The 27,672-nt window shown below is 48.1% G+C and overlaps 1 protein-coding gene across 4 annotated transcripts in view; it reads right to left on the bottom strand.

Moving 5' to 3' along the window:
- Window positions 1-176: 176 nt before the first annotated feature.
- The window catches only part of L3MBTL1 (L3MBTL histone methyl-lysine binding protein 1), a 29,980-nt gene continuing 2,484 nt past the window's right edge, over window positions 177-27,672 (bottom strand). Inside the window, exons 2-22 of one of the 4 annotated variants that reach the window (XM_042813004.1) lie at window positions 16,931-17,048; window positions 16,537-16,699; window positions 15,531-15,754; window positions 14,563-14,707; window positions 14,266-14,404; window positions 13,521-13,644; window positions 12,819-12,915; window positions 10,568-10,659; window positions 9,855-9,959; window positions 8,838-8,973; window positions 8,256-8,356; window positions 7,149-7,300; window positions 5,863-5,939; window positions 5,340-5,425; window positions 4,656-4,766; window positions 4,254-4,368; window positions 3,962-4,061; window positions 2,881-3,078; window positions 2,496-2,542; window positions 1,391-1,548; window positions 177-467 (exon numbers count right to left, since the gene is read on the bottom strand). In XM_042813004.1, the coding sequence (XP_042668938.1) occupies window positions 384-467; window positions 1,391-1,548; window positions 2,496-2,542; window positions 2,881-3,078; window positions 3,962-4,061; window positions 4,254-4,368; window positions 4,656-4,766; window positions 5,340-5,425; window positions 5,863-5,939; window positions 7,149-7,300; window positions 8,256-8,356; window positions 8,838-8,973; window positions 9,855-9,959; window positions 10,568-10,659; window positions 12,819-12,915; window positions 13,521-13,644; window positions 14,266-14,404; window positions 14,563-14,707; window positions 15,531-15,754; window positions 16,537-16,672 (2,427 nt within the window). In that variant the 5' untranslated portion in view covers window positions 16,673-16,699; window positions 16,931-17,048 and the 3' untranslated portion in view covers window positions 177-383. Of the gene's footprint in view, window positions 468-1,390; window positions 1,549-2,455; window positions 2,543-2,880; window positions 3,079-3,961; window positions 4,062-4,253; window positions 4,369-4,655; window positions 4,767-5,339; window positions 5,426-5,862; window positions 5,940-7,148; window positions 7,301-8,255; window positions 8,357-8,837; window positions 8,974-9,854; window positions 9,960-10,567; window positions 10,660-12,818; window positions 12,916-13,520; window positions 13,645-14,265; window positions 14,405-14,562; window positions 14,708-15,530; window positions 15,755-16,536; window positions 16,700-16,930; window positions 17,437-27,672 lie in introns of those variants that run through there. The other 3 variants (XM_042813005.1, XM_042813006.1, XM_042813007.1) reach the window with 3 other exon arrangements.

Here is a 27,672-nt window from a genome sequence, read left to right as displayed (position 1 = left end):
TTTAGGGTAATATGGTTAGGTCGTGGTTGGACTTGAAGATCTTTAACGTCTTCTCCAACCTGAGAATTTCTATGATTCTATGAAGCTGCAACACCATTCTCCTACTCCCCAGACAAAGCCTCCTCAGAGGGACCCTTCTTCACTCACACCAAGGGAAGAGGGAAGCACAACATGATAAGGACAGAATCCAGAATCTCCCTCATGCCACTGTCTGCAAAGGCTGACAGTTGCACACTGGAATGCCATGTAACTGCCACCCCCGGGGTGGCACCTGCTAGGTGGTGGATGTGCTCTAGGCATTCAGCAGCAAAGCCACTGAAGGAAGGTCAATGGCTAATTCCTTCATCTTCTGTTGGCAAACAGCTGCTTTGGGCTGCCTGCATTCATTCTCCAGCCCTTCTCACCTCATCTCTGAAGAGCTTGGCTTGGTCCTCACAACCCGTCAGAGTTTGAACAAAGCTAAAGACCTTGGAATAAACAGAAAGAAATGTCAAGACGGAAGCAATGTTTCTGTCTGGAGACACCCCTATGAGATCACATCCTCATTTCCATAGAAGCTTTATGAATCCTTTAAGTTAACACATGCCTGGTAGGGCAAAGTGCTGCAGTTGCAGCATTCTCCTATGCCACTCCTGACCAGGGTGTAAGAAGCTGGAACAATTCTTGCCTCAAAGTTTGTTTAGTGGCATCCATCCAAGACACAGCCTGCTCAACAAACAGCATGGGTGCTAGTCCTTTCCAGCCCCAGAGTAGCAAATGCTACAATAGCTTTATCTCCAATAAGCTATCTCCAGCCCAACAACATGATTCCCACCGAGGAACTGGGGCAGAAGTGGTGCACACAGGGGACATCAGGCAAAGCTGGGTGCTGGGGCTGCCAGTCCAGTCTGAGGTCCAGCTACCCAACCTTCAAGAGAAGCCACTACCAATACCAAAGAAAGTAAATAAAAGTGACAAGTATGAATCAGAGGTAAATATTTCATCACAGAGAAAGAGGGAAGCGATTCCCTATCTGCAGAGTCTATGGGAGGTTTTTCTGCTTGTTTGTTGTTTTGTTCTTTATTTTAGAAAGAGAAAACTGATTTGGAAAACTAGTATGCTAAATGAAGACTGTTGTCCTTCACCTGCCTGCCCTGCTAGCATCACATTCAAGCCAAAGAAGAATCTGGTAGTTCTACATATTCTTCCCAAGCCACTGCCATCAGGGCATGTGACTGACAGCTGTCCACACCGTGCTCTCCGGGTGTATCCAGTGGGACACTTCATTAGCCCAGGGAAAAGGCTACTGTTCTGTACCAGGGACATGTACCACTGTGCTGCACAGCCAGCTGAAGTCCTCTCAGTCACGCAAGTGGGTTAGGAACCAGCACACACTCCAAAACCGCCTCACCTCATCAATTGTCCACTTGGCTACTGTGGTTGCTGTGATGCCAGCCACTCCTGGTAGGAGTTTGCAGTGCTGCTCCCAACACAGTGATAGTGAGCGGTCAGGATGGGCAGACAGGGCAGACATGAAGAGCGACTGGTGCATGTTGTCTGAAGAAATAGCTGCCAATAAAAATGCAAAGTGTTATACAAAGAAGGGGGATGAGAACATCCTGTCCCATTCTACAAGCCTTGGAGAAGACTCTGTTCAGGAGAGGACCTGGGGCTGGGAGCAGATGGTCTTGTGGGGTCACGTTATTAAGAGCAAGTGGCTGTCCTTTGAATTAAACAGGATATATTAATGCATCAAAGGCATTCAGTACAGTGGTACTGGAAATGGTGGGCGTAGTTTAGAGACCAGGTTGACTTTGCCTTGTTCTTTTCAGTCCTTCATAAATTTCAAATCAATTTTCACACCAGAATACCATCCCTTATCATTCAACTCTTTTTAGGTTTATAACAAAACTTTAAGCTTTAGTCTCTGCCCTAATGAGCCAATGATAGTTTTCAATAAGAGATCTTCATTCAGCTCCAGTGATGGGCTAAACACCAAGCCAGCCTAAGGTAAAATCAATACTGGCTGGAGAAAATGCCTTATCACCCTACAGCCACTTATGTACCATGCCAATCATGAGAACTAATTGCCAAGAAAATGTTCAACAACAGGTTCTGTTCTGCAGGAGCAATGTGGCACCTCACACTGAGGATTTGGGGTATAGCACCGATAGGATGAAGGTACAGCACCCTGAGCTGAAGACAAAGTGCCTGGAAAAATGCACAGCCAGAGAAAGACAGTCCCAATTCCCTGCCCTAAAGCACTCAAACATTCACAGATACAAATCAAGAGAAGTGATGAGGGACCAAGTAGAGCTCTGGTAAGAGTCACAGACATCCCTTGTTAGATGGCTCGTTTTGACATCATGAAGTCTACACAGCCCTCTGCCTGGTGCTGACCTGTGCAAGGACTGACAGAGTAAGCCAAGGAAAGACATAATTCTGTCAGCCACCATCCCAGCTCCTCAAGTCTTACCCTGTTCTGCAATGACACCATGGCAGAGGAGCGCACTTACTCTGGAAGTCTTCCTGTTGGATCTTCCGGTACTTTGGAGGTCGCCCTCTAAAGATAAAGGAAAACTGATTTCACCTGTGTTGGAACTGGCCTAAGGGCCCTTCGCCACACTGCACAGAGCAATGCCTTGACAGTAGGAGCAAGGATTACCTCTCAGACCCTGACAAAAAGGGCTGACAGCCAAAGAAACATAATGTGAATAAAAAAAAAAAACAGGAGAGGTGTCAAAGGTCACTCAATAGAGCTGCAATAACAAACACCAGCTGTCAGCAAACATGCTCCCCTGAAGGCAAGGAGTCTCTCCAACTCAACCATCCATCCTACAGATGTCATGTGTAGCCCAGTGGCCCCACACTGTTGTGTGGGGGTCGCCAAGTTTCCCCTACCTCCCATGGTGCCGAGATTTCTTCCGCTGAGGGAAGCCGATCAGGTTCCTCTTGCGAGTTGAGGCCTCGGTGTCAGACAAGTCTGCCTTAAGCCTGCCCTGGTTCTTCTCCGCCAGCGGGCACCCTGAGAGGCAGTAGTGTGCTGTGAATCTCCCTGTCACGTGTCCTGATCCATCACAACCCGGTGTTGGGCACTTCCTAGAGAACAGAGGACAGGTGAGAGTAGAACAAAGCATGAGGCAAGAGTGGGTGAAGCTGGCTTGGGACCACCATCCAACCCCAACTGCTAGAAGCCATAGCCTTGGCCAAGCAAAGTGTAGTAAAGATTTGCTGAACACATTCCCTGGGGCTGTGGTGCCAGCTGTGTGGGCTCATACATAGGGCAAGTCCAGTCCCTCCAGCTACGAACACCTGTCTTATCTTGTCCACTGGCACCACAACCACCCTGTGCAAGTCAGCAGAATACTGATCAAGCAGGTCAGTGGGGTTTGTAGGAGTGCTTCCTCACAGGCATCCAGATTAGCCTCAAAATAGGACAAAGCATGTGCCATGACTGTGCCCAGGAGGTAAACCTCTGGGAGCCACACTTGCCTCCCTCATTCTCAAGTACTCTCTGCTATACTCGCTCCTCTGCTCTGGTGACAGCCTGTCATGCTGGGGTTAGCATTACACCCGCACTGATTTCTCCTGAAAAGGGTCATACAAACAACTGACAATGCCTTGAGGGAGATGTCCCCTCTCAGTACTTCCTAGCTTACAAGCTCACAGTGAAAGGTAGGGGTGGGAGGAATATCATTCTCAAAGCATCATCTACAAGTACATAAAGGCCATCCTCTACAAGGCTTACAGGACCCCTTGCAGATGAACTTGAAGAGCATCCTCAGGAGCTCTGGGGACACAGGACAGGTACAGAAAGGAAAGCATCAGCTCATTGGCAGTTAAGCTGGCAGCAGGCTCCAGGGACAGAGCCAAGCACAGGGTGGGTGCATGGAAGGACTGGTTGCTAACAGGCACAGAGGAAGGCCCTGGCACATAGCTGGCAGGGAAGCTCTGACCCTCTGAGCTGAGCTGGGGAGCTCACCTGTGGTGAAAGCTGTACTTGGAGCTCTTGGTATGAGGGATGTTCTTGCAGCCCAGGGTTGGGCAGCCTGAGTGAGCAGAAGAAGCTGGTTCCTTTGGCCCTAGACCAGAAGAACAAGGGACAGACTGTCATAGGCACAGCCCCAGACACTCCAGCATGCACCAAACCAGAGTATTTTCCCCATGGAAGCCCTTCCTCCCTGCCCACCCTTGACCAGCACAATGGATGTACGTGGACAGGTAATGGTGACTGTGGGGATCAGGCACGCTTGGGCCCTGGTATGAGAACTTACTAAGAGGAGGCTGCAGTGGATGACCAGTTTTTGAGCACCAGCCTATGGGATGTATGTCTGGATGATCTGCATCAATCCAGAAATCATATATGTGGCTCCAACCGTCAAAGTGGATCTGGGGAATAAAGTAGAGAGGTCACCCTTTAAACCTCAGTGTACCTCCAGGAGTAGCTCTGAAGTCTTCCAAGCTGATAGCATGCAACAGAGCAGGGAAACAAGATTTTGCAACACAAGATTTTGCTCCACTCCTGGATTCAGGCACTGGGGCTTGCCATCTGCCATCTTATGCACTGTGCGCTTCCACAGACCTCTATATACTTTGCCATTGCAACTGGCAGTCAATTAGGAAAGACAAGAGAAGCAGGCACAGTGCCTGGACCTAGGCTCAGCACTAAGACCCACTTTTATCCTGTGATCTTCCACATCCTCCACACTGGCCACTCGGATGAGGGAAGGAGTCTTCCTGTCCACTGCCTCGAGCTTCATGTTGACAAGGAAGCCATGGGGCGGGCGCTGGGACAAGAAAAAATACAGGTCAGCAGGAAGTAGGGCTACGCTCAGGATCCTGTCACCCCCAGACTGCTTTCCCAGAAACATACGTATTCCCAAAGCCCAGCTCCTACCCCCTGTCCTGTCCAGATAAGAGCCACTGCTGCTCATATTGGCTACCAGGAGAGTATGAATAGAACTCCCAGATCTGAACTGTGTTTTTAACAAGATGGAAAAGCTATGCCCAAAGGAAGAACGCTTTCAAGAGTCATTTAGGGACTTTATAACACAGCTGCACTTGGCTGGACATAGCTGTCGTTGAAAAAAGTGGAGATAGCTGTCAAGCAAATTTAAATGATTTTCCATCACACAGCTTCTGTTTATAGAGGTGATGGCCATTCTTCTGATTTTTTCCCATTTTGATCTATTTGCCTAGGACAGCCTTCACTTCTGAACCTTGAGCATAGAATCTGAATCCCAGGCCTGTGGTAAGAAGATGCTAAACATCTCTTTACTCTTCATAAATGTGAAGACTTGACAATAGAGAAAATTCGAATTCCTGCCCACGTATAACGAAGAAGATGATGTGGCACTCACCACTTTAAAAGCCCAAGCTGGGACAGCAGATGCTCCTGTTTCTTTTAAGTACTTTTCCCAGATGAAATTATCAGGATCAGGATAATCTAGAAGGTAAAGATGCAGAAAGTGAGATACACAACAGCAGGAAGATGGCAAGTAACCCAGAGGCCTTGAAAGACCAACCATGCCTGTGCCATGTATATGGAAACCTAGGAGACATTAAGATGCGCTACTATTTTGCCCTGGACCATGAAACCCAGGGTGCAGGGAAGCAGGAACTTTTGGGCCTGCACATATAGCTTGGGTCTTCCTGACCTTTCCACTTGGCCTGACACAAACATCATGCTGGACCTGAACATATGTACAAGAGACTCTTGTACGTGCCACCTCCTTGGCCACAACCTTGCTGAAGAAACTGCCTGGGCCTGCAGGCAAGCACAGGCCATGGGGTTTGATTCCCTAGGCATCCCGTCCCACCCCAGAAAGCCTGTCTCTGAGGTGATGTGCCACTGAAGGCTGTGTTCCCCAGCTATCAACTCACCTTGAGGAGGTGTGAGGGGTTTGCCATGCTCCTGACACCATCCGACTGGGTGAATGTATGGACTGCTGGGGTCACACCTAGAAAATACATCTAAACCATTATACAGGACTGAGACACCTGTCTCACCCCTGCTAGACTGTGCAGGCTGCCAGGGCCTGGGATAGGCCAGCAAGTGGCACAGACTAGATCTACACCACCAGCAAAAGCCCCTGCAGAAAGAAAGGCTTTCTACAGCACCTTTGGCCCTGAATGACCCAGGGGACTCCAGGCCCTAGCAGGGCAAGGGCTGGAGTGGAGTACTCCATCTCACAAGAGCAGGACATGAATGTGAGCTGGATGGAACTGTTGTGTCAGAGCTGCCCAGGGAAAAGCAACCCTGTGGGGGTTACATGCCATGTCTTTCAGAGTTCACAGCAGTCAAATCTGGGCAACCAGCAGGGCTCACACCCTGGTCACAGCTCCTAGTACATCCCAGAACACTTGAGGTCTGCCTTAGATCAGAGCATGAAGTACTTATTTTGCGTAGCCAACACCAGCAAGGAGCAGCCACAGACAGAAATTGCTGCAGCCTCACAGTTCCTTGTGGTGCAAAATAAGAGTATCAGTAACAAAGCAGAACTCTGTGCTACTTGGCTTAAATTGGCCTCAACTGGGACACCTGCACACACACATCCACAGAGGCAAACAATGCCTCACATACAAGCCCAGGAACTCTTTTTAAGAGTAGGTATCCAGCCTCTGCCTCAGGTGCATTGCAAAAAACCCTCTTTGACACCCAAGTGGGTATCAGGGCCTGTGATCAGACCTGTCTTAGCCCTGTGTTACCTAAAAGGCCACAGCAACATCCCAGAAAGTGACAATGAACAGGTAAAGGTTTGCACCCCAGCACAGGTGGGTGACTCTCTTCTTCAGTCTCATAATGGTCTCAAGTTGCACCAGGGTAGGTTTAGATTGAATGTTAGGAATCATTTCTTCATGGAGAGGATGGTCAAGTACCGGAACAGTCTATCCAAGGAACTGTTGGAGTCTCCACCTCTGGACGTGGTTTACTGATAGGACTTGGTAGATCAGATGATGGTCAGACATCAAGATCCTGAATGTCTTTTCTAATCTACATGGTTCTATGATTGTTACTGGGTCAGTCTATGAGTGTTACAGGGTCAGATTGTTGCTTGATCTGCAGCAGCATACTTGTGGTATGGTACTGTTTTCTAAAGCACCTCATCACTCTTGCTGAAGCAAGAAGAGAGTTGGCACTGGGAACCTAGAAGCCTCTGTGCACTTACCAGTAATCGTAAGTATCATCCCAGTTGTCAAAGTGCACCAAAAAGCGATTGTCCACCACATCAGTCACTGTGGCAACACAGATCAGGGAAGGATTCATGCGGTCCACAGCCTCAAGCTTCATGCCCACTTCGAAGCCTGGGGGAGCCTCACGCTGGGAGGAGAAAGAAGCAAGTTTCTTTCACAGCCTCAGACCCAGCACCCTTCTCACCACTTCCCTTGCCTGCTGCAAGAGAGCAGCTGCCTAAAACAAGACCCTCTCAGGCCTGCAGGCAGGCCTAGGGCCACTTAGGGTCAGAAGGGTCCGTGTATGTAAGAGAACAGGCAGAGGGTAATTAAATTACCCTGGCCATACAAAAAGAAAGAAAAAAGTCTTTAGACCCTCAAGATCTTCTATAAGGAGAGAAAACTTGCCTCCAACTTACACTGATTTCAGTCTAGTCATGTTGCTACTGTGTTAGCTACTAATGCCCTAGGTTTGGTAGAAAGAGCTGGGTCAGTGCCCTGCGTCTTACCTTGCCTTACTTCCTGGATCCCAAATCTGCAAAACACTGTGTCACATATTCTAATGGAACTGTTGCAGAAAATCACTTCCCCACCTCGGCAGGGAATCCATGCATTCATGGACTTAGCCACAGTAAATAACTTAAAGAGACTGATTTATCAGTAGGTTTAGTTTCCTCTGCAGCTGGAAAGAAGCCAGCAGCATTTTTCATTCCGCTACATTCTCACTTCCTTTACCCAAGCTGCCACATGAAAAACAAAGGCAGAGACAGAGATAATGAAGATAGAAAACAGATAATGGAACATGAATAGTTTGTTTGGTTTTCTTTGGCAAAATATTTGTTGAGAGTAATACCTATTTCTCCCCAGTCAATACCTTTGAAACGTATGTTAACAATCTATGAGAAGGACCCGGATGAGAAAGGAAATCAGCCCAGCTCCAATTTTGGGCACAGCAAGCCCACAACACAAGCAATGCATTCTCTTGGCCCTACTCACTGTGGCTTTGAGAATTGTGGGGTGAACAGAGAAAAGCCCAATATTCAATTGGAGAGTAGTCACCCCAAACCCATAGGCTCTGACAGGTAGGAGAAGCTGCTACTCACAGTGTTTCGGATCACAAAGAGGTGCTTAGGAGCTGCCTGTGCCTTTGTTATCTTCAGGTAGTTTGTCCAGCTGAATTCTTCTTCCTTATAACCTAAAACCCCTCAGGAAGAGAAATGAGAGCAGCAAGTTCACAGGGAGCCAAGAGGTCATGTGGTTGAGCCTGAACATCCTAATCCAGCCAGCCCTCACACCAAGGGTGGGCAGGGTTTTGAACAGCCATTGAGCACCTATAGCCTATGGTTTAGGCCAGTGTCTGACTTCAGAGGGGTGCTAAGAAATGTTAGCATTGGAGTGGAAAAATAGCTTAGCACTGGAGAGCACTGGTCCTCTGCCCAGGAGTGCACTGCACCCAGGTTGTGGTAGCACCAATGTGCACCAGCTAGTGCATCCAAGGCAACAGGGCTTCGCCCCAGAATGGAAGGGAAGTTTAATGTTGATGGGTACCTAAAGTGGTGTCCTGCAGCAACACCCAGCACAGTATCATCCCTCCTGGAACCCAGGGAGTCTCCTATTCTTGCACTGGGGGCCTGTTATTCATTCCCTTCCTTCCTTCAATAAGGCCCATCAACCAAGATTCATACCTTTTGGAGGCTGGAGTTTGTGTCCTGTCTCTTCAAACCAGCCAGCAGGGTGGATGTCAGGGGAGTCAGCATTCAGCCAGAAATCATGGCACTCAGAGTAGCCGTCAAAGTGAAGACGCATCCGATAGCCACATACCTACCCACAGAAACAGCAGGAGAAGGAAAGGACCATGGAAACCTGCTGTCCCTGGCTGGATGTTGCACCCACCACCCCTCCCACACAACATTTCAATACAGCACTTAAGGAAGCCTTAAGAAACAAAACTTAAGAAACAAAAATCATATGCCAGTGCACAAATCAGGATGCCAGACCCAAGAGCTATCCAATATGGATCAAGGTAAGTATAAGGCCACTGCTACCTTCTGAGCAGGGGGTTTCAGGCTGGTGCTTAAGATGCCACAGTAAAATATCTCTGTATTCACTTTATGTGATGGAACCAGTGAGTGCAAGTATTCCCTTTTCTGCATCGTGGGAAATGTTTGCATAGAGGTATATCTAAATGCCATGTTGCTCTGGTGAAATCTCTCCAGTAGCAGAACAGTATCCACTGTCATGAGGGTGATTTTCCTGGCTGCCTGTGGGCCCAGAGTGAAATGCAAGGCAAGTCCGATTTGGGGACATGACAAATGACTGAGTGGAAAATCCAGGACCCAGAGGGCCTCTGCAGACACAAGATCAATGGGACACCTTCACTTCTTCCATCTCCAGGGCTCAGACCTGTCTGAGAGGCATCAACTCAAAAGTAAGAATCCGCTGCCAATACCACAGTACAACACCATACCCCATGGCTCCAGGGTGGCAAAGAGAATAACTGGGCTGCGACATGGCAGCTGCTCCAAAGCACTGGCTCCTGCCCTTACAAACAGGAAGGAAACACCCATTTGCTTGACAGAGGTGATAGAGTGCTAGCTCATTTCATGCAGTGCTGGCAGCAGAATGCAAATGAGGGCCCCAAACTCCTGTTCCACTGGGCAGGAAGGACACGCAGAGAGACGCAGAAAGCAAAGGCACCTTACCTCAGCCACCGTCAGGATAAAGTACATGGATGGGTGTTGTGGATCAATTCCCTCCAGCTTCATCCCCACTTTAAACCCATTCTTGTGCTGGGAAGCTACTTGGTACTGGAAACAAAAATGAAAATACAATGTAAAAAAATGGCAAGATGATGTAAATGGGTCTAGAACCATCCCAAGGAACAACCATCAGCCTATGGGAGCTGCTGGGCCCAGGAGACTGTGGGCAACAGGTTATGTTTTTGGCCAAATTGTTACTGCTTTTTCCACAGAAAAAAAACCACCTTCCTCCACCTCCTTGTGGGTTTGTGTCTCTTGCTGCTGTCAGGGCATAGTATCCCTAGGCTGACAAGGAGTGGGACATGGGATGTGGGCTCCTCTTGCACCCTGGCAATCAACCAATGGGAGGTGGGGACACAGATCCCCTGCATAGCCTCAGGAGAGCCCAGGCCTGACTTGAGGAAGGACTGGAAGGGCTCCACCAATCTCCCAGAGCAATAGGCAGACATGGGGCACTTGGGACAGGGACAGCATCCTGCTGGGGAGCAGGACTTGGGGTCAATCAGAACTGGAGGCTGACTTGTCACTTCCAAGTGAAGATGGGAACCCCACTAAATAGGGAAGCAAAGAACAGAGGAGAAAGAGGAGGAGTAGGAAAGAAAAGGTACAGAAAAGCGAAGATGAAGGAGGGAAAAAGACGGAAAATCCCAACTCACATCCTGGAAGAGATCTAAAGGGGCAGCGACAGCTTTCTGCTCCTCCAAGTAGGACGCCCAAGACCAGCCTTCTTTCTTCTCCTCGCTGGCACCTGAGCGCAGCACAAACGCACACACAAGAGGCGCTGCTGAGGTTCTGCTCCAGCCCCAGTCCCTGCCTGCCTTGGGCAGGTGAGCACACAGGTCTGTCCCACTGGGGCCACATCCCACTCTCACACACAGTCCTGCATAACTGCAAAGCTCAGCACTGTCCTACCAGAACCCCTTCTTCAGCAAACCTGGCCAGCTGCCCAAGGAACCAAGTGATCCCCCCTCTCACACAGTAACCCAAATGTCTTTTGCTGCTGTACAACACTCTAGAAGGCACCTAAAGACCATGAACCATCTTGTGCAATAGCATCAGGACACCTCTGCAACCAGTCCTCCAGCCAGTACATCTGAAATGGCCACTGTGCTGACAGATCTGAGACAACCAGCACAATCCATCTAGAAGTCTGGGAATCACTCCCCAACGCAAGTGGCTCCCAGCCAGTCAAACCACCTTCCTCCACTACTTCAGAGGAACAAATTCTGCTATCTTCTCTGAGTCCTCCTCAGACACCAGAGCCATAGTGATGCCCTAGAGATACACTTACCCTTATAATACTCATTTAAAGAAGACAATACCCAAAACAGCAAAATATGTCCAGGGAATGCATGAGGACAAATTTCATACTTCTGGAGAGTGATAAATACACCCAGAGACTGAATGTGCACCTACTTTGCTGCACCGAAGTATCCAGGTGCGTATTTTGTCTACAGATGAATTTCTAAAACATGAGAAAATAAAATGCTGCAAATAACAAAGCTCAGCACTGCTTACTTGTAAACAGCAGGGAAGATCTGTGTTCAGGGCTCAGACTGTAGAGAAAAGGAGCTGGCAAACACACACAGCCTCCCTTTTCAGTAGTGCTTTGCTCGCTGTACTCACAGAATCATAGAATGGCTTAGGTTGGAAGGGATACTGAACACCATCTAGTTCCACAGCTCTGCTGTGGGTAGGGTTGCCAAGCACTAAATCAGGCACTAGATAAGACTGCCCACAGCCCTGTCCAGCCTCACCTTACAGGGATGGGGCATCCATAGCTGTGGCAGTCTCACTACTCTCTCAGTGAAAAATTCCCCCAACATCAAATCTAAATCTCCCTCTGAGCTTAAAACTGTTCCCCCTTGTCCTAGCACTGTTCATCTATGTAAAACGTTGACTCCTCTCCTGCTTACAAGCTCCCTTAAAGTACTGGAGGACCACTGTCAGGTCTCCTCCAACCTTCTCCAGGCTGCACAAGCCCAGGCTGTCTGCACAGAAGAGGTGCTCCAGCCCTTTGAGCAGCCTCGTGGCCCTCCTTTGGACCTATTCAAAATCAGGGCTTGGCAACCATCTAGAGCCTGTTACAGTCCCTGCATTTTGCTGTGGAGGTGAGTATGGAGCTGGAATAGTTTCATTTTGAAATAACTTAAAGTATGACCTTTCACTTCAAAAGAAAATATACTTTCCATAAATGTTTACTTCCAGTATTTTCACAAGTTTTCCTCTCCTCTCTCACCCCCTATCATACTCCAAGGTTGGGGGGAAAAAAAAAAAGCAAGCAAACAGTGCGTTCCTCAGTTTGTCCAATTTCCCTCTGATTTCACCACATCTCTGTGTTTGAAATTTGCTCTGATTCAGTCTAGGAATAGATCCCTGTGACATGAGCCAATCCCAAATCACTGGACTCCTACAAGCCAAGACCTACAGGAGCAGCACCCAAACCTGTGAGCTCCTGATGTCAAGAGGGAAGTTCCCTTTGAGACCATCCAAAGAGGAGGGAACAGCCAGACAAGGCACAAACAGGTTATTGCTCAGGACAGCATCTCTCAGAGTGGAATATCCGCACAGAGGGTTGATTCCGAAAGGGAGGGACCAGAAAGCACTGTACATTACGAGACAGCTCCTGAAGAAGACACAGCCATAACTTGTAAGGGTGCAACCATTCCACAGGGAGAAAGAGAGGAAAGGAAAGAAAGGGAAAGAGACAGAGAGAGCAGGATCAATCAAGCAGAGGAGTTCACAAGCTTTCAAGAACATGCACCAATGTCTGGCACTGGTGCTCGACTCTGCTGGAGCACCAAAATGCTGGCCCAGCCCTGAAGGATTGCAGTAAGACCCTGCAGCCCTCACCATGCATTCCCATCCACACTGCTGTGGCAGAGGACTGCTCACCCCAACACCGACCTGGCCCCTCTGTACCATGCTGGCTCCAAGTGTCAGCCTCTGTATTGCTGATGGCAGAGTCTCCCACAGAGTTTTTCAGCTCTTCCTGCTTTTCCTCCTTGATACAAGAGCAGACAAAGGTGTTAGATGTCAGGATTCCTGCACAGAGGTTTATGCTGCATGTTGTACCTTCACACCAGTGTCAAGGGCCAAGATAAGCCTCCAAAAACATCCATGATTCAACTGATGCTTAGCCCAGAAATGGGAAGCCAACAGGATTGATCTGAGAATCTGACAGGGAAATTTTGGTATTGTGTGTTAGCAAAGACATCTGGTGTGTATCTGCTACGGCCAGGCCTGGCAAGTAGAGCAAGTAGAGCTTGCCTTGTCAAGCAGCTCTGTCCCCCAGAAACACATCACACAGATAGATGTTCTCTTCAGCACTTCTACTCTAGAGTGGCCTAGATTCAAGACAACAGTTGAGAGCATTCAGTACCTAAAAAAGCCCAATCAGAACACATCCAATACTGAACACTCCCATGCACTCAGTATGCCAAACAGCCAGCCAATTATCTAGAAGCCATGATATTCACCTTTTTGGCACTAACAGCTTCAGGTTACCCCTTCAATATACTGCTAATATGGCACTGAAAAACACTGATGAGAGCCGCACACAGTAACACTGACATGGGCACACATATGCTTGCCTTGCCTTCTTCCTACCATTTGCTCAGATTCATAGTCTTCTTCCGAAGGGCTCTGGTAGTCCTTCCTCTTTCGTTTCTTCGCTGGCTTGAGGATTTCAGTGGCACTGGTGCTGCTGGCAGAGTTTTCCACAATGACAGATCTACACAGATGAAAAGTAAACCACTGTGGTAAAATATATGGCAATATCTGTGGCATTGGTAAGGGAGTCAGTCCTGGAGAAGTGCTGTTGTTCCATTTCCTATTTCCTTCCTCCTGACTAACTTATACACTTATCTGAGCACCAGAGCTGGCAAGCAGTCAGAACCAGAATACAGAGCAGAACCACCCTCAAACACTAGTATTGTAAAACTGAACCTAGGGATGGGCCCACAGAGATGCTGGAAAATCAGTGCTGGAAGTCACACATCAGTAAGCAGAAAGGTTGGAAATGCAACCCATGCTTTCCACTGCTGCTCCGCCTGGAAGCGCCCGCTATAGCAAGCTCCCACAGCAGTCCTGCCCCAGCAGATGCATGTTTATGAGGCCACAAACTGGGTAAGAGAAAATCTACCTTCCTGCAGCTTTTGTTGCGCCTTGGAACAATTCATCCCCACACTATACTCTGGACACCCTGCCTACAGGGAAGACAGAAACAAGTGGGGTCCTCAGAACCTGCAACACGAGCTTGCATCTCTTCCTGGAAGCATGCTGATTAGAGGGGAGAGAGGGAAGACAGGTGGATAGATATGTCCCTGCTTGGAGCAAACCCGCCTTCCTTTACCTTTCTTTGAACTGCTGGTGACAATGCTCACTGCAGAAACCCCTGCCTTCCCGGGCTCCATCTGATACATGTCTCCGGCCACAGGTATCACAGTGGCAAATGCTATCTGCTGTAGGCAGTTTGGGTTGCTCTGGCACATCTGAGTCAGAGAGAAGAGGAACAGTGAGGCACAAGAGTATCAAAGAAAGAAAAAAAAAGCAAGAAGCAGGAGATATTTGCCTTGCTTATGCCCTAAGACAGACAGCACATGCTGGATGACGTTACCCATCCCCAGAAGTGCCACTAAGATGCTCTTACCCTGAGCAACAATAGTATTGTCCCTGCTAGTGGGTGCCACATCTGACTCTCCATCTTTCTTCGCATGACCCTCCTTTATAGCTTCTGCTGGAGGCATCTTGTCAGCACTCACCACCTTCAGCGTCCCATACTCATTTATTCGAAACTATGTCATTGAACAAAAAACAGAAGGAAAAAGTTAGCAAGGAGGTAGAAATGCAACTTTATAGCTAGTGGGTGCATATGAATTCCGCGAATAACAGGGGCAAGGCTTGGTGATTACTGTGTTCAGAAAGAGGATGGCTCCTCCAGTGACAGAGGTGAGCACAAAAGTCAGCAATCCTGATGCCCCACCATGCAGTCCCTGCTAGCTACTGAGCCTACTCTGCATGGTCCAAGAAGAGAGAAGAAGCATGAGAGGCTCTAATCCCAGGCCTCATCTGCTGTCTGCCTGCACTTCGGCGTGATCAGCACCAGCTGGTAGCACTGAGAGGGATCATGATGTGCTAAATAGAAGCTGAGAAATCAGTGCACTTCATGCAAGCTATTTCGTACTACTCAGTAGCCTCAGTATACTTAAAAGCTGTCTGATGAGTGCAAGGCTGCTGCTTTTACGGTGAGCGCAGGACTCCGTTGAGAGCGAACTCCATAACATGGCTTGGAAAGGAAAAATACCCCACACAGAAAGTAGCATTCCTCTGTCTCCCAGTGCAGGGCACAACACTGCAGTGCCAAACACAGCATGTACATGCTCTCTTTGCTAAGATCACAGTACAGGGCAGTCACAGAGATGGGGAATGAGCAGCCTCACAGAGCAGGAACAACTGAAGTATTCTCTGGCTGCGCCTTGGGTACTGCCAGGGCCCTGCATCATATTCCAGAGGTCCCAGGCTGGCACAGGCTTGGGGGCTGCCACTTAAAAGGGCAACCATTGGAGGGAGTAGCAGAATGGTGGAAGGAGGACAAATATGGCCAGTGGTTGCACTTACCCGCAGGTTACTCCCAGGCAAAGTAGCCACTCCATCTTTCCACTCCAACACACGGACTGTGTTGCAGGTCTGCACCCCGCTGATCTGGGGGATGACAGTGGCTGTGATGGGTTCGCTCCCTACTCCCTTCTCTGGCCTCTCAGCCCCTGTGTTTCTTGGTGGCTCCCTGGGGAATCGCTGGATTTCTAAGGTGCTTGTAGGAAGGTTGATGGTAGTGGCATTTGCTTGAGAGGGGAAGAAAAGAAACAACCGACCAGAGACATACACAGAATGTTTTGCTGATGCAAACAAATCAAACAAAGGAATCACAGCAGCCTCAGGTAGCACAAAGTAACAGACATAATCTTCCAGCCAAGGGCTCAGTATGGTGTTCTAAAGCACTCGTGCAGGGAGTGTGGCCCAACAGGATCTGCAGCCAGAGATGCCGGTGTGAGGAGGTGGCACTATCCATATTCAGGGGATCTTACTTCAGCCTAACTTCAGCCCGCTCCCATGATCAGAATGCCACATTGAAGCAGAGTGCCAGTAAGCTTCTGGACTGCTCAATGAATGCACTATACAGTCCACGGCTTTTCCACAGCAGGATCCAAGGTCAGGAGGAGGAACAATTAGGACATTTGCTTCTACGGTGCTCAGCTGGGCCAGATTAGCCCTAGAACTGCAACACAGGAGCCCATACACTCTGCAAAGCGGGCACCCAGGCAAACTGCACTGTGCTGGCACAGGGCCCTAGAAATCAGAGCTTCATTTCAAAAGCTGAAGGCTTTTGATCAGCCAGAAACCGTCCAAGTGATGTGGGATAGCCACAGAGAATTTCTAAGATAGTAACAGCAACACAACCTTGCCTCCCAAGGTTTGGGAGGATCATAGACATACAAGAAGTGTGATACATGTCAACGTGTGGTGAGAGAGCTGGGGAAGCTCAGTTAGACAGGGCAAACATAGAATCATAGAATATCCCACTTCCTGGCTCTACAAAGGACCATCCAAAAATCAGACCGCATACCTGGTAAGATGAAGGCAGTCGTTGGCAGGTGGGTGGTCTGCACAGTGCTCTCAGTGGTGACCACATGAACGCTGACCTCCCCGGCAGCATTTCCTTTCATGGTTCTCACAACCTCCATCTCTGCTCTGCCATCCATCACCTTGCGTGGGTACAGAGTGAGACACTGGAAGCCAGCAAGAAAGAAATCAAGTTGGTAGTATCAACACAACAAAGGAGTGAAAAAGAAACCATGAAAAATGGGCCTTCTCTTTCCACCACCTTCCAGGAGGCATTTCTCTAAGATGTACTAAAGGCCCATTTATCCCAACAGAGAAGATCATGAAAGTCACAACATGACCTAGTAAAGCCCATGTTATATGATTCCAGCCTGTGAACATCAAGGTTTTTATCTTACCTGGCACAACCATAAGAAGGGATAAGTGCAGCAGGTTCAGTACAAGCAATGCTGCTCCTGACTCTGAGGTCTATACCATCCAGATGCAGACCATGACTGGGGCTTGGTGAACCCTGCACTGGAGAAGAAAGAGGTCTCTGAAGTTCACTTTTCAGTTCTCCAACTGTGCAGTGACTCTTGACTTTCTTTTAACTGGCTATAAGGGAGAATTTCACAAACAAGACTTAATCAGGATGAATATCCATTGCGTGCAACTGAATTTCTCACAGTATCAGTGATGTTCAATCCATCCAGTCATGAATTTCAAGGAGCATGTGGTGGGGTGTTGGAGGGACGGACCATCTCCTGCTGGTCTGGAGCCCGGCTTGAACTCAGGCTTTCCTTGTAGCCACAGAACTTAGCCTGCAGGTGGACCTCCTGAATGGCCTCAGGCCTTGCCTGGTGATCTGAGTTCTCAGCTGGACCTGTCCATGATGGCTCAGTACTTGCTCCCCTCCTCAGACACCACAGGCCAAAAGCTACTCCAAGGCCAAATGTCTAATGAGAACACTTGGTGTGGATTTGTAAACACACCATTGCCATAGCTGAAATCCAGCAGCTCACAAAGATCTCCCACCTTTCCTCGTGGGCTTCCATAGTGTTAGACAGCAACCCACCACCAACACTGCTCACATTAACTACGGTTAAAGTTTTAATACAGTATTTCTGAGATACTTCCTGCACAAATAACACAGCACTGCTCTGGTTCACTGTCCCATAATGTCCAGGAGCCTCACTAGTGGAAAGAGAGTTGGCAGCAAACAACAGACAGGCTGATGAGTTCCTTCCTCACCTCCAAAGGAGTGAAAAATAGAGTTGGAGACAGCGTTTACAACTCACACCGTTCAAAACGCTAGCAGAAAAGCCCCAAAAAGCTCAACCTGCTGCAAAATACCTCAGATGGGGAACATCCGAAGAAATAAAAAGGAAGAAAAGAGAATAAGTAGGAGCACAGCTGCAGCTGTGAAGACCTAGCATCACTGTTGCAGCAGGAGCAAAGGCACTGGCACACAGCCCTTTGGACAGCCCTTCTTTCTGAGTGGAACCTCTGTCAGACGTTAGGGAGGGGAGGCCCACAGCTAAGACACGTCGGTCTAACATTCATTTCAGCAGTGGCAACAGCCACATCGGGTCACCTCTCCTGGTGCAATTTTTATGAGCATGGAATGCAGGCTCTTGTTCATCACTGGCAAAAATACATAGCTAATGGTAGTGACTATGTTGAAAAATAGTGCTTTGTAGCTGAGAACTTGCTCAATCAAATACCGTCACTGTGCTCTTAGCATCTGTTGCAGTTTCTGTGGAAATGAACAGGAGGCATTGCTCCTGGAGTCACCCACATATACTTTTTTAATTATGTTCTGGTTTTGGCTGATGTTTTATTTTCTTTATAGTAGCTGGTTTGGTGCTGTGATTTGGATGTAGGATGAGAACAAAACTGATAGCATACAATGCTTTATCTGTCCACTAGCAATGCTCAAGGACATTTCAGCTTTTCCTGCTGCCTTGCCAGCAAGGAGCTGGAGAGGAGTCAGAAGGAGCTGGGAGGGGACAGAAACAGGACATCTGACTTAAGGTTGCCAGAGAGATGATGAATATCACGCAGCATCATGCTGAAAATTGGGATGAGTTTGTTGGGGGTGGGGGGGAGGCTGCTGCTGGCTTGGCACTGGTCAGTGTGTGATGAGAAACTGCATTGTGCATCATTCCTTTTGTGTATTCTTTTCTTTTTGCTTTTTTTTTTTAATTATTATTATTACTTTTCCTCCTTTTTCCTTCCCATTATTATGTCTTTATCTGAGAGTTTTACTTTTTTCTTCATTGAGTCTCTTCCCTGTGAGAGGTAGATCATGTCTTTGCAGTGGAAGTTTCCAGTATTTCTGTAGTAGCATAGGATAAGTTGCCTTTCACAAAGAAAGCTCCTGAACAGAGTAAAGTTGAGACTGGAACGTTCCGACCTGGGTAGAATTGGCACAGGCACTAGGGTAGGGGAGAGTCTGGTACAGGACAGAACGAGCACGTTAATTCTTGAGACTATTTTCCTCCTGTCACCATAAAAAGTACAGAGCATACCTAAAAACAATGTGTTGGAAACAGACATCGTATGGAAATGTAAGGTAGCAACAGCATCGGAAGGTTGTGCACCTGAGATGCTCAACCAAAGAGTGCCAGGAGAGGCTCTACCTGCGTTGGACCCAGGGAACACAACAGGATGGATTTCACTGACTAGTCGTGCGATTTCTCCCTTGTCAGCAGGGGAGCCCATTACTGCAATAATGAATAAACTGCTCTTCACTGAGATCTTTGCCTGATTAGAAATTTTTGATCTTGAGCGTGTTTCTCACATCCCCATCTCACTGTGGGGAAAGTGGGCAATCAGCTCTGTGGTGCTGATGCCTACTGGGTTAAACTACAACAACAGCTCCTTTGGCACCCAACATGGAGCCCACAGATCACAATAACAACAGATCTAACCTGAGCATGTTAGAAAAAATACGTTTGTGATTTGCTGTAAGTACCACATTCATTGAGCAGTTGCCAATTACAACACAGATTTCTTTGCTGTTAACACTGATTTATTTGCTCACAAGGTTTTCTGTGTAACTGCTTTCTACCTGCCTCTACCTCTGAGAGCTGGCTTAAGTTCGGTTTTGATTTCCTCAGTTTGTATATAACATCTGCCTATGTAACAGTGACCATGAGCCTAATCTGGTACTTCTATTCAGCACTGCTGGCATACTCATAGTTCAGGAATTATTTTGTGAAACTATGACTAAGTACATTTTCTACCTTTTCTCCACAGGGGGTGAACCTGCAGAGGACATCTCTCCATTCTCCTCCACCTTCCTCTTCTCCTCCAGGCTAGTTACAACAGTGCTTGAGAATTTTGAATATCTTTGAAATGGTCAAACAAGCAAGGGAAGTCATGCAGCTGGAATCCCTCTCTAAAGAACAGGACACTGGCAAGGGGGATTGGAAAAGGCCCACAAGCCTCAGCCTCTGGAGGTGACTCCTGTCGGGCATCAAATTCCTTCAAAGAAGATGATGTATGTCACTAGGCAAGTGGACCACCGTGAAAAAAAGGTATCCAGCAACTCCATATGGTCTGCTGTGCACATTAGCTGTTCTGGAAGAGATCTGTGGTCACCTGGACAACAAGCAGGTAACCAAAGATCCAGATGAAGCCCATGCATGCAGTCAATGAGACAGAAATTTGTATGGATCAACCATCATACGCCAGCACACTGAAAAGATGAAGAGGAACCAATGGTGCACATAGTGGTCATCCAGCTCTGGTAACACAAAGAAAACCTCTCCCTTCCCAGTGGACTGCATCTTGGCTGTGAGGAAACTCCCTGAGAGGTATGGCAACTCAAAGAGCTGCTCCTTCCCACCTGTACCGTCTAGTGTCTCAGCTACTAGGAAGAAAAGTTTCTCTGTTCACAACAGAGGATATAGTGGGTACGTGTCAAGTGCCACTCTGTGGTTTTATCTGCATAATCATGTGGAAAACATGAGGAAGGGAAAAGAAAAAATGTACTTTCAAGCTAGCAGGACAGATGTGTGAGTTGCAAAAATAACACAACATCCAAAAGAGGAAAACAACTGCTTCAGTTTCTGTTGAGCAGAATGAATAGCTAATCATACTTCTGATCTTAATGGACTTCTGGTATACATTTATTTACATTTATTACATTATTACATGTAATTAAATAATGGCTAGTCCATCTAGACCCATAAAACGTCTTAGGTTGAAGGGGACCTTAATGATCATCTCATTCCAACCCCCTGCCACAGGCAGGATTGCTAAACTCCAGGTCAGGCTGCCCAGGATGCCACCCAACCTGGCCTTGAATACCTCCAGAGATGGGGCATCCAAAGCCTTGCAGGGAAAAATGTTCCAGCATCTCATCACCCTCTGAGTAAAACATTTCCCCAGACATCTAATCTAAATCTTCCTTTTTAAATTTAAAGCCAGTCCTGTCACTATCAGACCATGTAAAAATTTGGTCCCCCCCTGCTTGTAAGTTCCCTTCACTTCATTGCTTCAGTGCTTCATTGCAGCACTGGAAGACTGCAATGAGGTCTCCCCTCAGCCTTATCTTCTCCAGGCTAAATAAGCCCAGCTCCCTCAACCTTTCTTCATAGGAGAGTTGCTCCAGCCCTCTGCTCATGTTACTGCCCTCTTCTGGAACAGCTCCAATAATTCCGCCTCCACGTCCTTCCTGTGCTGGGGGCCCCACGCCTGGGCGCAGTGCTGCAAGACGGGGCCTTGTGAAGACAGAGCAGAGGAGGACGATCCCCTCCCTCCTCTTACTGCCCCTCTCTGTTGATGCAGCCCAGGACACAGTCGGCCTTCTGGTCTGCGAGCACGCACTGCTGTCCAGCTTTTCATCTATCAGGACCCCCAGGTCCTTCTCCACAGGGCCGCTCTTGATGAGTTCTTCTCCCAATCTGTACTCATATCTGGGGTTGCCTCGACCCAAGTGCAACACTTTGCACTTGGCCTTGTTGAACCTCACTAGATATAAGGACGTGGTACAGGACCATGTCAAAGGCCTTGCACAATACCAGGTAGACAACATCAACTGCCCCTCCTTTGTCCACCGATGCCATCACTCCACCATAGAAGGCCACTAGATCGGTGAGGCACAACCTGCACTTGGTGTAGCAGTACTGGCTGTCTCGGATCACCTCCTTATTCCTCATTTGCCTGAATATCCCTTCCAGGAGGATCTGCTCTGTGATCTTCATAGGCACAGACATGAGGTTCACCAGCTGGTAGTTCCCTGGCTCTTCCTTACTCCCTTTCTTGTAAATCAGAGTGATGTTTCCCTTTTTCCAATTAGCAGGGACTTCACCTGACAGCAACGATTTTTCAAATATGATGAAGAGGAACTTGAGGGACCCTTCCTCTGGCCAGACAGAGGAAAGGGATTTATCGAAGTATGTGGTTTCAGTGGTCTGGCACATCAAACACAGGAATGTAAGGTGTGTACTGCCATCAAATTATAAAGGGACAGAACCCAACTGTATTTCTGGAGTGACAAGAGGATCCCAAGAGCTAACTGTACTGGATGCCAAAGCGAGCCTAACGGGAAGGATTGGCAAAAGCATCCCACTGTGACTGGCCCAGAGGCTCCATGCATCCTTTAAGGACCCAAAAGGCTCACACAGTGGGCTTTTGGTATAGCTGCCCTGGACATGGAGATTAAACATCTGTCCACTTTGCCCAGCCTCTCAAATGACCCTTCTGCTCTGCGGTGGCTAAAGGTTGAAAAACAGCAGGTAATGACTGCTGCCACAACAATCCACTGGCAACAATATTGCACCAATCAATACTCCCCCATTCCCACCCATTAGCTGATTGGAGATACAATGAGTAATCAACGAGATCCAGTCACTCTTTAAACTTTAGTAGTCCCATATGGCCACTGAGGAAGTCTAATTGAGAATGGAGGCTGACACACCACCACAAACCCACCAAGGCAAATATCATGTGCTCACAGTGGTGGAAGCAACCACTGGACAGCGGGAAATCTTCTCCATGCCCTAATGCCAATGCCTGAAAAAATATCCTGGGTCCTTGAAAGCAAGTCTTCTGGCAACACAGCACCCAAGAAAGAACTGAACCACACAGCAGGACTCATTTTTCCAAAGCAACCTCAAAAATCTCTAGGCTAAAGAGCATGGCATTGAGTGGGTACATCACATCCCCTGTCACACACCAGCCTCCATAAAATCTAATGATACAATGGACTGTTAAACACTACATTCTGAGCAAAGAGTGCTGAGACATTCAGACAATAGGGTACATTGACTAAACCACCCAGTCAACACTTGGGGATCTGCCAGTTGTGCTGCCCCTGCCCAGGCATGCATAAACAGGTGGGAGGGGACACAACTAGAACAGCTGATCCAAACTGGCTGAAGGGATATCCCATGCCATATGGCATCAGGCAGAACAATAAACATGGGGCAAGTGGCCAGGTGGGCTGCTGTTGCTCAGGGACTGGCTGGGCAGTGGTGGGCTGGTGGTGAACCATTGTGCTGTGCCTCACCTGTATTGTGAGCCCCTGTCTGAAAACTCTGCACACTCATTCCTCTCTCTTACCTTCTGCTGAGGAACAAAAAAAGAACCTCATGCTCCTGCTCAGTCTAACAAAAAACCCAGAAAGGAGAAATGCCATTCTAGGACACTCCAGCCATGCATGTATGGCTGATCTGTGGTCTCCACAAAGGCCACCACAATAGGCAAGCTGGAAAGAATAATATATCACAGACCGTCAAGAAAACTTTCATCCAGAAACGCCTTCTTTCTTGGCTGCTTTCCTCCAGTACAGCAGTTTTTGCAATCATGCTCTCAGTGTATGGGTATACAGCCATCTGTCTGCAAACAGACCCTGCCAGCGTATTTCAACCAGTTTTGACAACAAGATAGATGTCTCCATAATAATGGTCCCTAGTAGTAAAACCTTCATGTCTGGGAATCTACACAGAGAACAAGGTCCCTGGATTGCCCTCACCTCACAGGGGAAGGTGTCAGCACAGAGAATGAGTTGAATTTACTGAGGACAGCTGACCACAGCACACACACACAGGAAACTGGCCACAAAACACATTACAAGGCAACTAGAATTCTCTGCTTCTGCTCCTACTGAAGTTTCTAACTCATCAAACAAAAAATGTTAGGCTTCGGACACCACTGCTCTGGACCAGCAGCACCAGGACTCAGAAAGCTGCCGTATCTATTGTTGCTATGCAGAAGAGCCCCCACCTCTACTGCAACCTCACCCTTTAACTCTCACAAGCCCACAGCAAAGCCAAGGGATGATCTCTTTGCAAAGAGGAGGGTTACGCTCTGTGGAATGGGCCATCATGGAGCAAAGAGAAAAGCAGCTCTCAGCTCAGAGTCACTGTATATCCCCAACAATCAGCACTTCACAAAGCACAGCGCAGTCAAAATGTGTATCTTCTCATCACATAATTGATTTTAAACAGCTATATCTAAAACCATATCACGTGCTTATTGGCTTTGTGGCTTCTGAGAAAGTAAAACATCTTTCAGTTCTGCGCTAATCCATGCTGTGCACCACTTGTCTGGGAAGCAGATTTACAGGAAAGGACTTCATGGACACCACGTTGACCAAGAGTCAGCAGCATGCCCTTGCCACAAAGAAGGCTGATGGCATCCTGGGCTGCATGAGGAGTGAGCCAGCAGGGGACACCTCCCCTGTGCTCAGCACTGCTGGGCCATACCCGGAGTGGTGGGTCCAGTTCCGGGCTCCCCGAAGTACGAGAGAGACTTGGGACCACTTGAGAAATCCCAAGCTGAAATATGTACTGTTAACTACCTCCAGTGACAAAACGGAGCCATTAAGAAACAGCAATACTTTGGATCACGTTAAAACTGCATGGGGAAAAACAGCATTTGGGAGACACAGTGGTCTGGGAGTTGCTTCCTTGGATGCTCCTCTTCATCTGGCATTGCCCAGAGCAGATGTTGTTTTATGAGACTAATGGCACTGTAATAGTATTTGCTCCATACTGATACAGAAGCACATCCAGCAGGTGGCCCAGTGGTAAAGGCAAGCACACTATACCTCTTCCCTTCCAAATCTGATTGCTGCTTTAAACCTACAATAATAATAATAAATCATTTGGAGGTAAAAAAAGCCTCAAAACCCTTCAAGTTTTTGATCCAGCAGAGGATGAAGTTTGGAATGGACTGAGGCTGCCTCCATTGCCCTTCTCCGTGCTGTGGCTATTAAAAACATCACAAAACAGGATGAAATGTCCTTCAGTGTGATGAGAGGCTGTTTTTGTATTGCACATTTCAAATTACTGAACAGATGCTGTGAATATTGCCATTCAAAGAGACTTACACAAGCTCAAGCAGTTCAACAAAGGCAAGCGTGAGGTCTGGCACCTGGGTCACGGCAGCCCCCACTATTGATACAAGCTGGAGGATGAAAGGATTGAGAGCAGCCCTGCCAAAATGACCTCGGGGTACTGGTGGATTGCAGCTGGTCATGAGCCAGCAATGTGCCCGCAAAACCCAAAAAGCCAACTTTATCCTGGGCTGCATCAAAAGAAGTATGGCCAGCAGGATTCTGTCATCTCAACACTTTGAGACCCCTTCTGGAGTACTGCATCCAAATGTGAAGTCTGCAGCACAGCGGAGACATAGAGCTGCTGAAGTGTGCCCAGAGGAGGGCCACAAAAACAATGCCAGGGATGAAACACCTCTCCTATGAGGACAGGCTGAGAGAGCTGGGGCTGTGCAGCATGGAGAAGAGAAGGCTGTGGGGAGAGCTGAGAGCAGTCTGCAGTACCTAAAGGAGGACTTTAAAATAATAATTACAGAATCATAGAAATTCTCAGGTTGGAGAAGATGTTAAAGATCTTCAAGTCCAACCACGACCTAACCATATTACCCTAAATCTAACGACCCTCCCCTAAATCATGTCCCTGAGCACCACATCCAAACGGTTTTTTAACACATCCAGGTGACTCAGCCACCTCCCTGGGCAGCCTGTTCCAGTGCTTAACAACCCTTTCTGTAAAGAAATTTTTTCTGATATCCCACCTAAACCTCCCCTGGTGCAACGTGAGGCCATTTCCCCACGTCCTGTCACCTGTCACCTGTGAGAAGAGAGCAGTCCTGTTCAGCTGTAAGCACCTTTCAGGTATTTGAGGAGACCAGTAAGGACTCCCCTCAGCCTCCTCTTCCCCAGACTAAGCAGCCCCAGTTCCTTCAGTCTCTCCTCATAGAACATATTCTCCAAGCCCTTCCCCAGCCTTGCTGCCCTTCTCTGGACCTGCTCCAGCACCTCCATGTCCTTTCTGTAGGGAGTTGCCCAAAACTGAACACAGCACTCGAGGTGAGGCCTCACCAGTGCTGAGAATAGGGGCAGGATGACTTCCTTAGTCCTGCTCACCACACCATTCCTGATCCAAGCCAGGATGCCATTGGCCTTCTTGGCCACCTGGGCACACTGCTGGCTCATATTCAGACAACTGTCCAACAGTACACCAAGGTCCCTTTGCATCAGGCACCCAACGCTTGGCTCTATTGAAACTCATACTCGTAGCCTTGGCCCGTCGATCAAGTCCCTCTGCAGTGCCTTTCTCCCCTCTGGCAGATCAATGCTCCCTCCCAACTTGGTGTCATCTGCAGACTTACTGAGGGTGCACTCAATCCCCTTGTCAAGATGATTAATAAAATTGTTAAATAGGAGTGGCCCCAGCACTGAGCCCTGGAGGGCATGACTCGTGACGGGCAGCCAACTGGGTTTAACTCCACTGACCGCAGCTCTTTGGGCCCGGCCATCCAGCCAGTGTTTTACCCAGCAGAGCGCACGCCCAGCCAAACCACAGGCAGCCAGCTTCTCCATGAGGATGCTGTGGGGGACAGCGTCAAAGGCTTTACTGAAGTCCAGGTCAACCACATCAACAGCCTCACCTTCATCTGCTAAGCAGGTCACCTCACCATAGAATGACATCAGGTTTATCAAGCAGAATCTACCATTCATAAACCCATGCTGCCTAGCCTGATCTCCCGGTCGACCTTTAACTGGTCCATGATGGCTCCCGAGATTATCTGTTCCATAACCTTCCCAGCACTGAGGTGAGACTGATAGGTCTGAGCTACCAGGATCATCTTTCCAGCCCTTTTGGTAGATGGAAATAACATGTGCCAGTCTCCAGTCCACTGGGACATCTCAGTAAGCCAGGACTGTCAAAGGATGATGGAGAAGAGGACAGACTCTTTAGCAAACTCTTTTGTGATAGGACAAGGGCAAATGATTTCAAACTAAAAGAGAGGAGATTTAGATTTGATATAAGGAAGAAGATTTTTATAGTAAGGGTGGCGAGACACTGGGACAGGTTGCCAAGAGAAGTGGTAGATGCCCCGTACTTGGAGACGCACACAGTCAGGCTGGATGGGTCTCTGAGCACCTGATGGAACTGTAGGTGTCCCTGTTCATTGCAGAGGAGTTGAACAAGATGGCCTTTAAGGGACCCTTCCTATTCAAACAATTCTATGATTCTAATACAGAAATGGGAGGGAGTATGGCACAGTTCAGACGCAGCAAACAAAGCAGCAACCCTTGGAACTGCTCTCCCGTTGGTCAGCTCCAGGAGCACTGAGCATCACTGTCACTGAGACCAGGTCTCAGGCCTATGTTTCTGGAGCCATGGCTCACAGGCACACACAGGGAGAACACACAGTTACTGGTGATCTCACATGCCATCCTGGGATGAGCATGGGACCTTACCAGCCAACTCCTGCTCTGTGCACTGCCCGCAACATCCCAGCCTGCTATTCTCTACCACTTACAAGCAGGCAGATGCATCCAAAGATAACTGAAATATGGTCCACAATTTATGGTCCACATTTGGAAATACCATCTTTTATCTTCAAATTCATTAAATAAAAACTATCCTAGATCACCCAGGTGTTGGGCAGGTGTGCCAGTGCTACTATCTTCTTCTATCTACCAACTGCCCTCTCAACAGGGAACAAGACAGGAGAGAAAAACTGTGGATGAAAGAGAAGCGTTCCCAGAAAAATGGACAGATGAACAGCTTTTTGTCAAGACAATTAATAGGGCACAACACTTCATTAGCAACAAAATTACGTCTGTTATCAAAGCTTACAATTCTGTTGTGGCTTTGTGATTTTTGTTGTCAGTATT

This window comes from Centrocercus urophasianus, unplaced genomic scaffold (genome assembly GCF_019232065.1).
Source record: "Centrocercus urophasianus isolate 14NV4802_14NV808 unplaced genomic scaffold, USGS_Curo_1.0 seq_1336, whole genome shotgun sequence".
In the NCBI taxonomy this organism is placed as follows: domain Eukaryota; kingdom Metazoa; phylum Chordata; class Aves; order Galliformes; family Phasianidae; genus Centrocercus; species Centrocercus urophasianus.
Note: the sequence above shows the minus strand (reverse complement) of the source record. Positions and strands in the feature narration are given on the sequence as shown.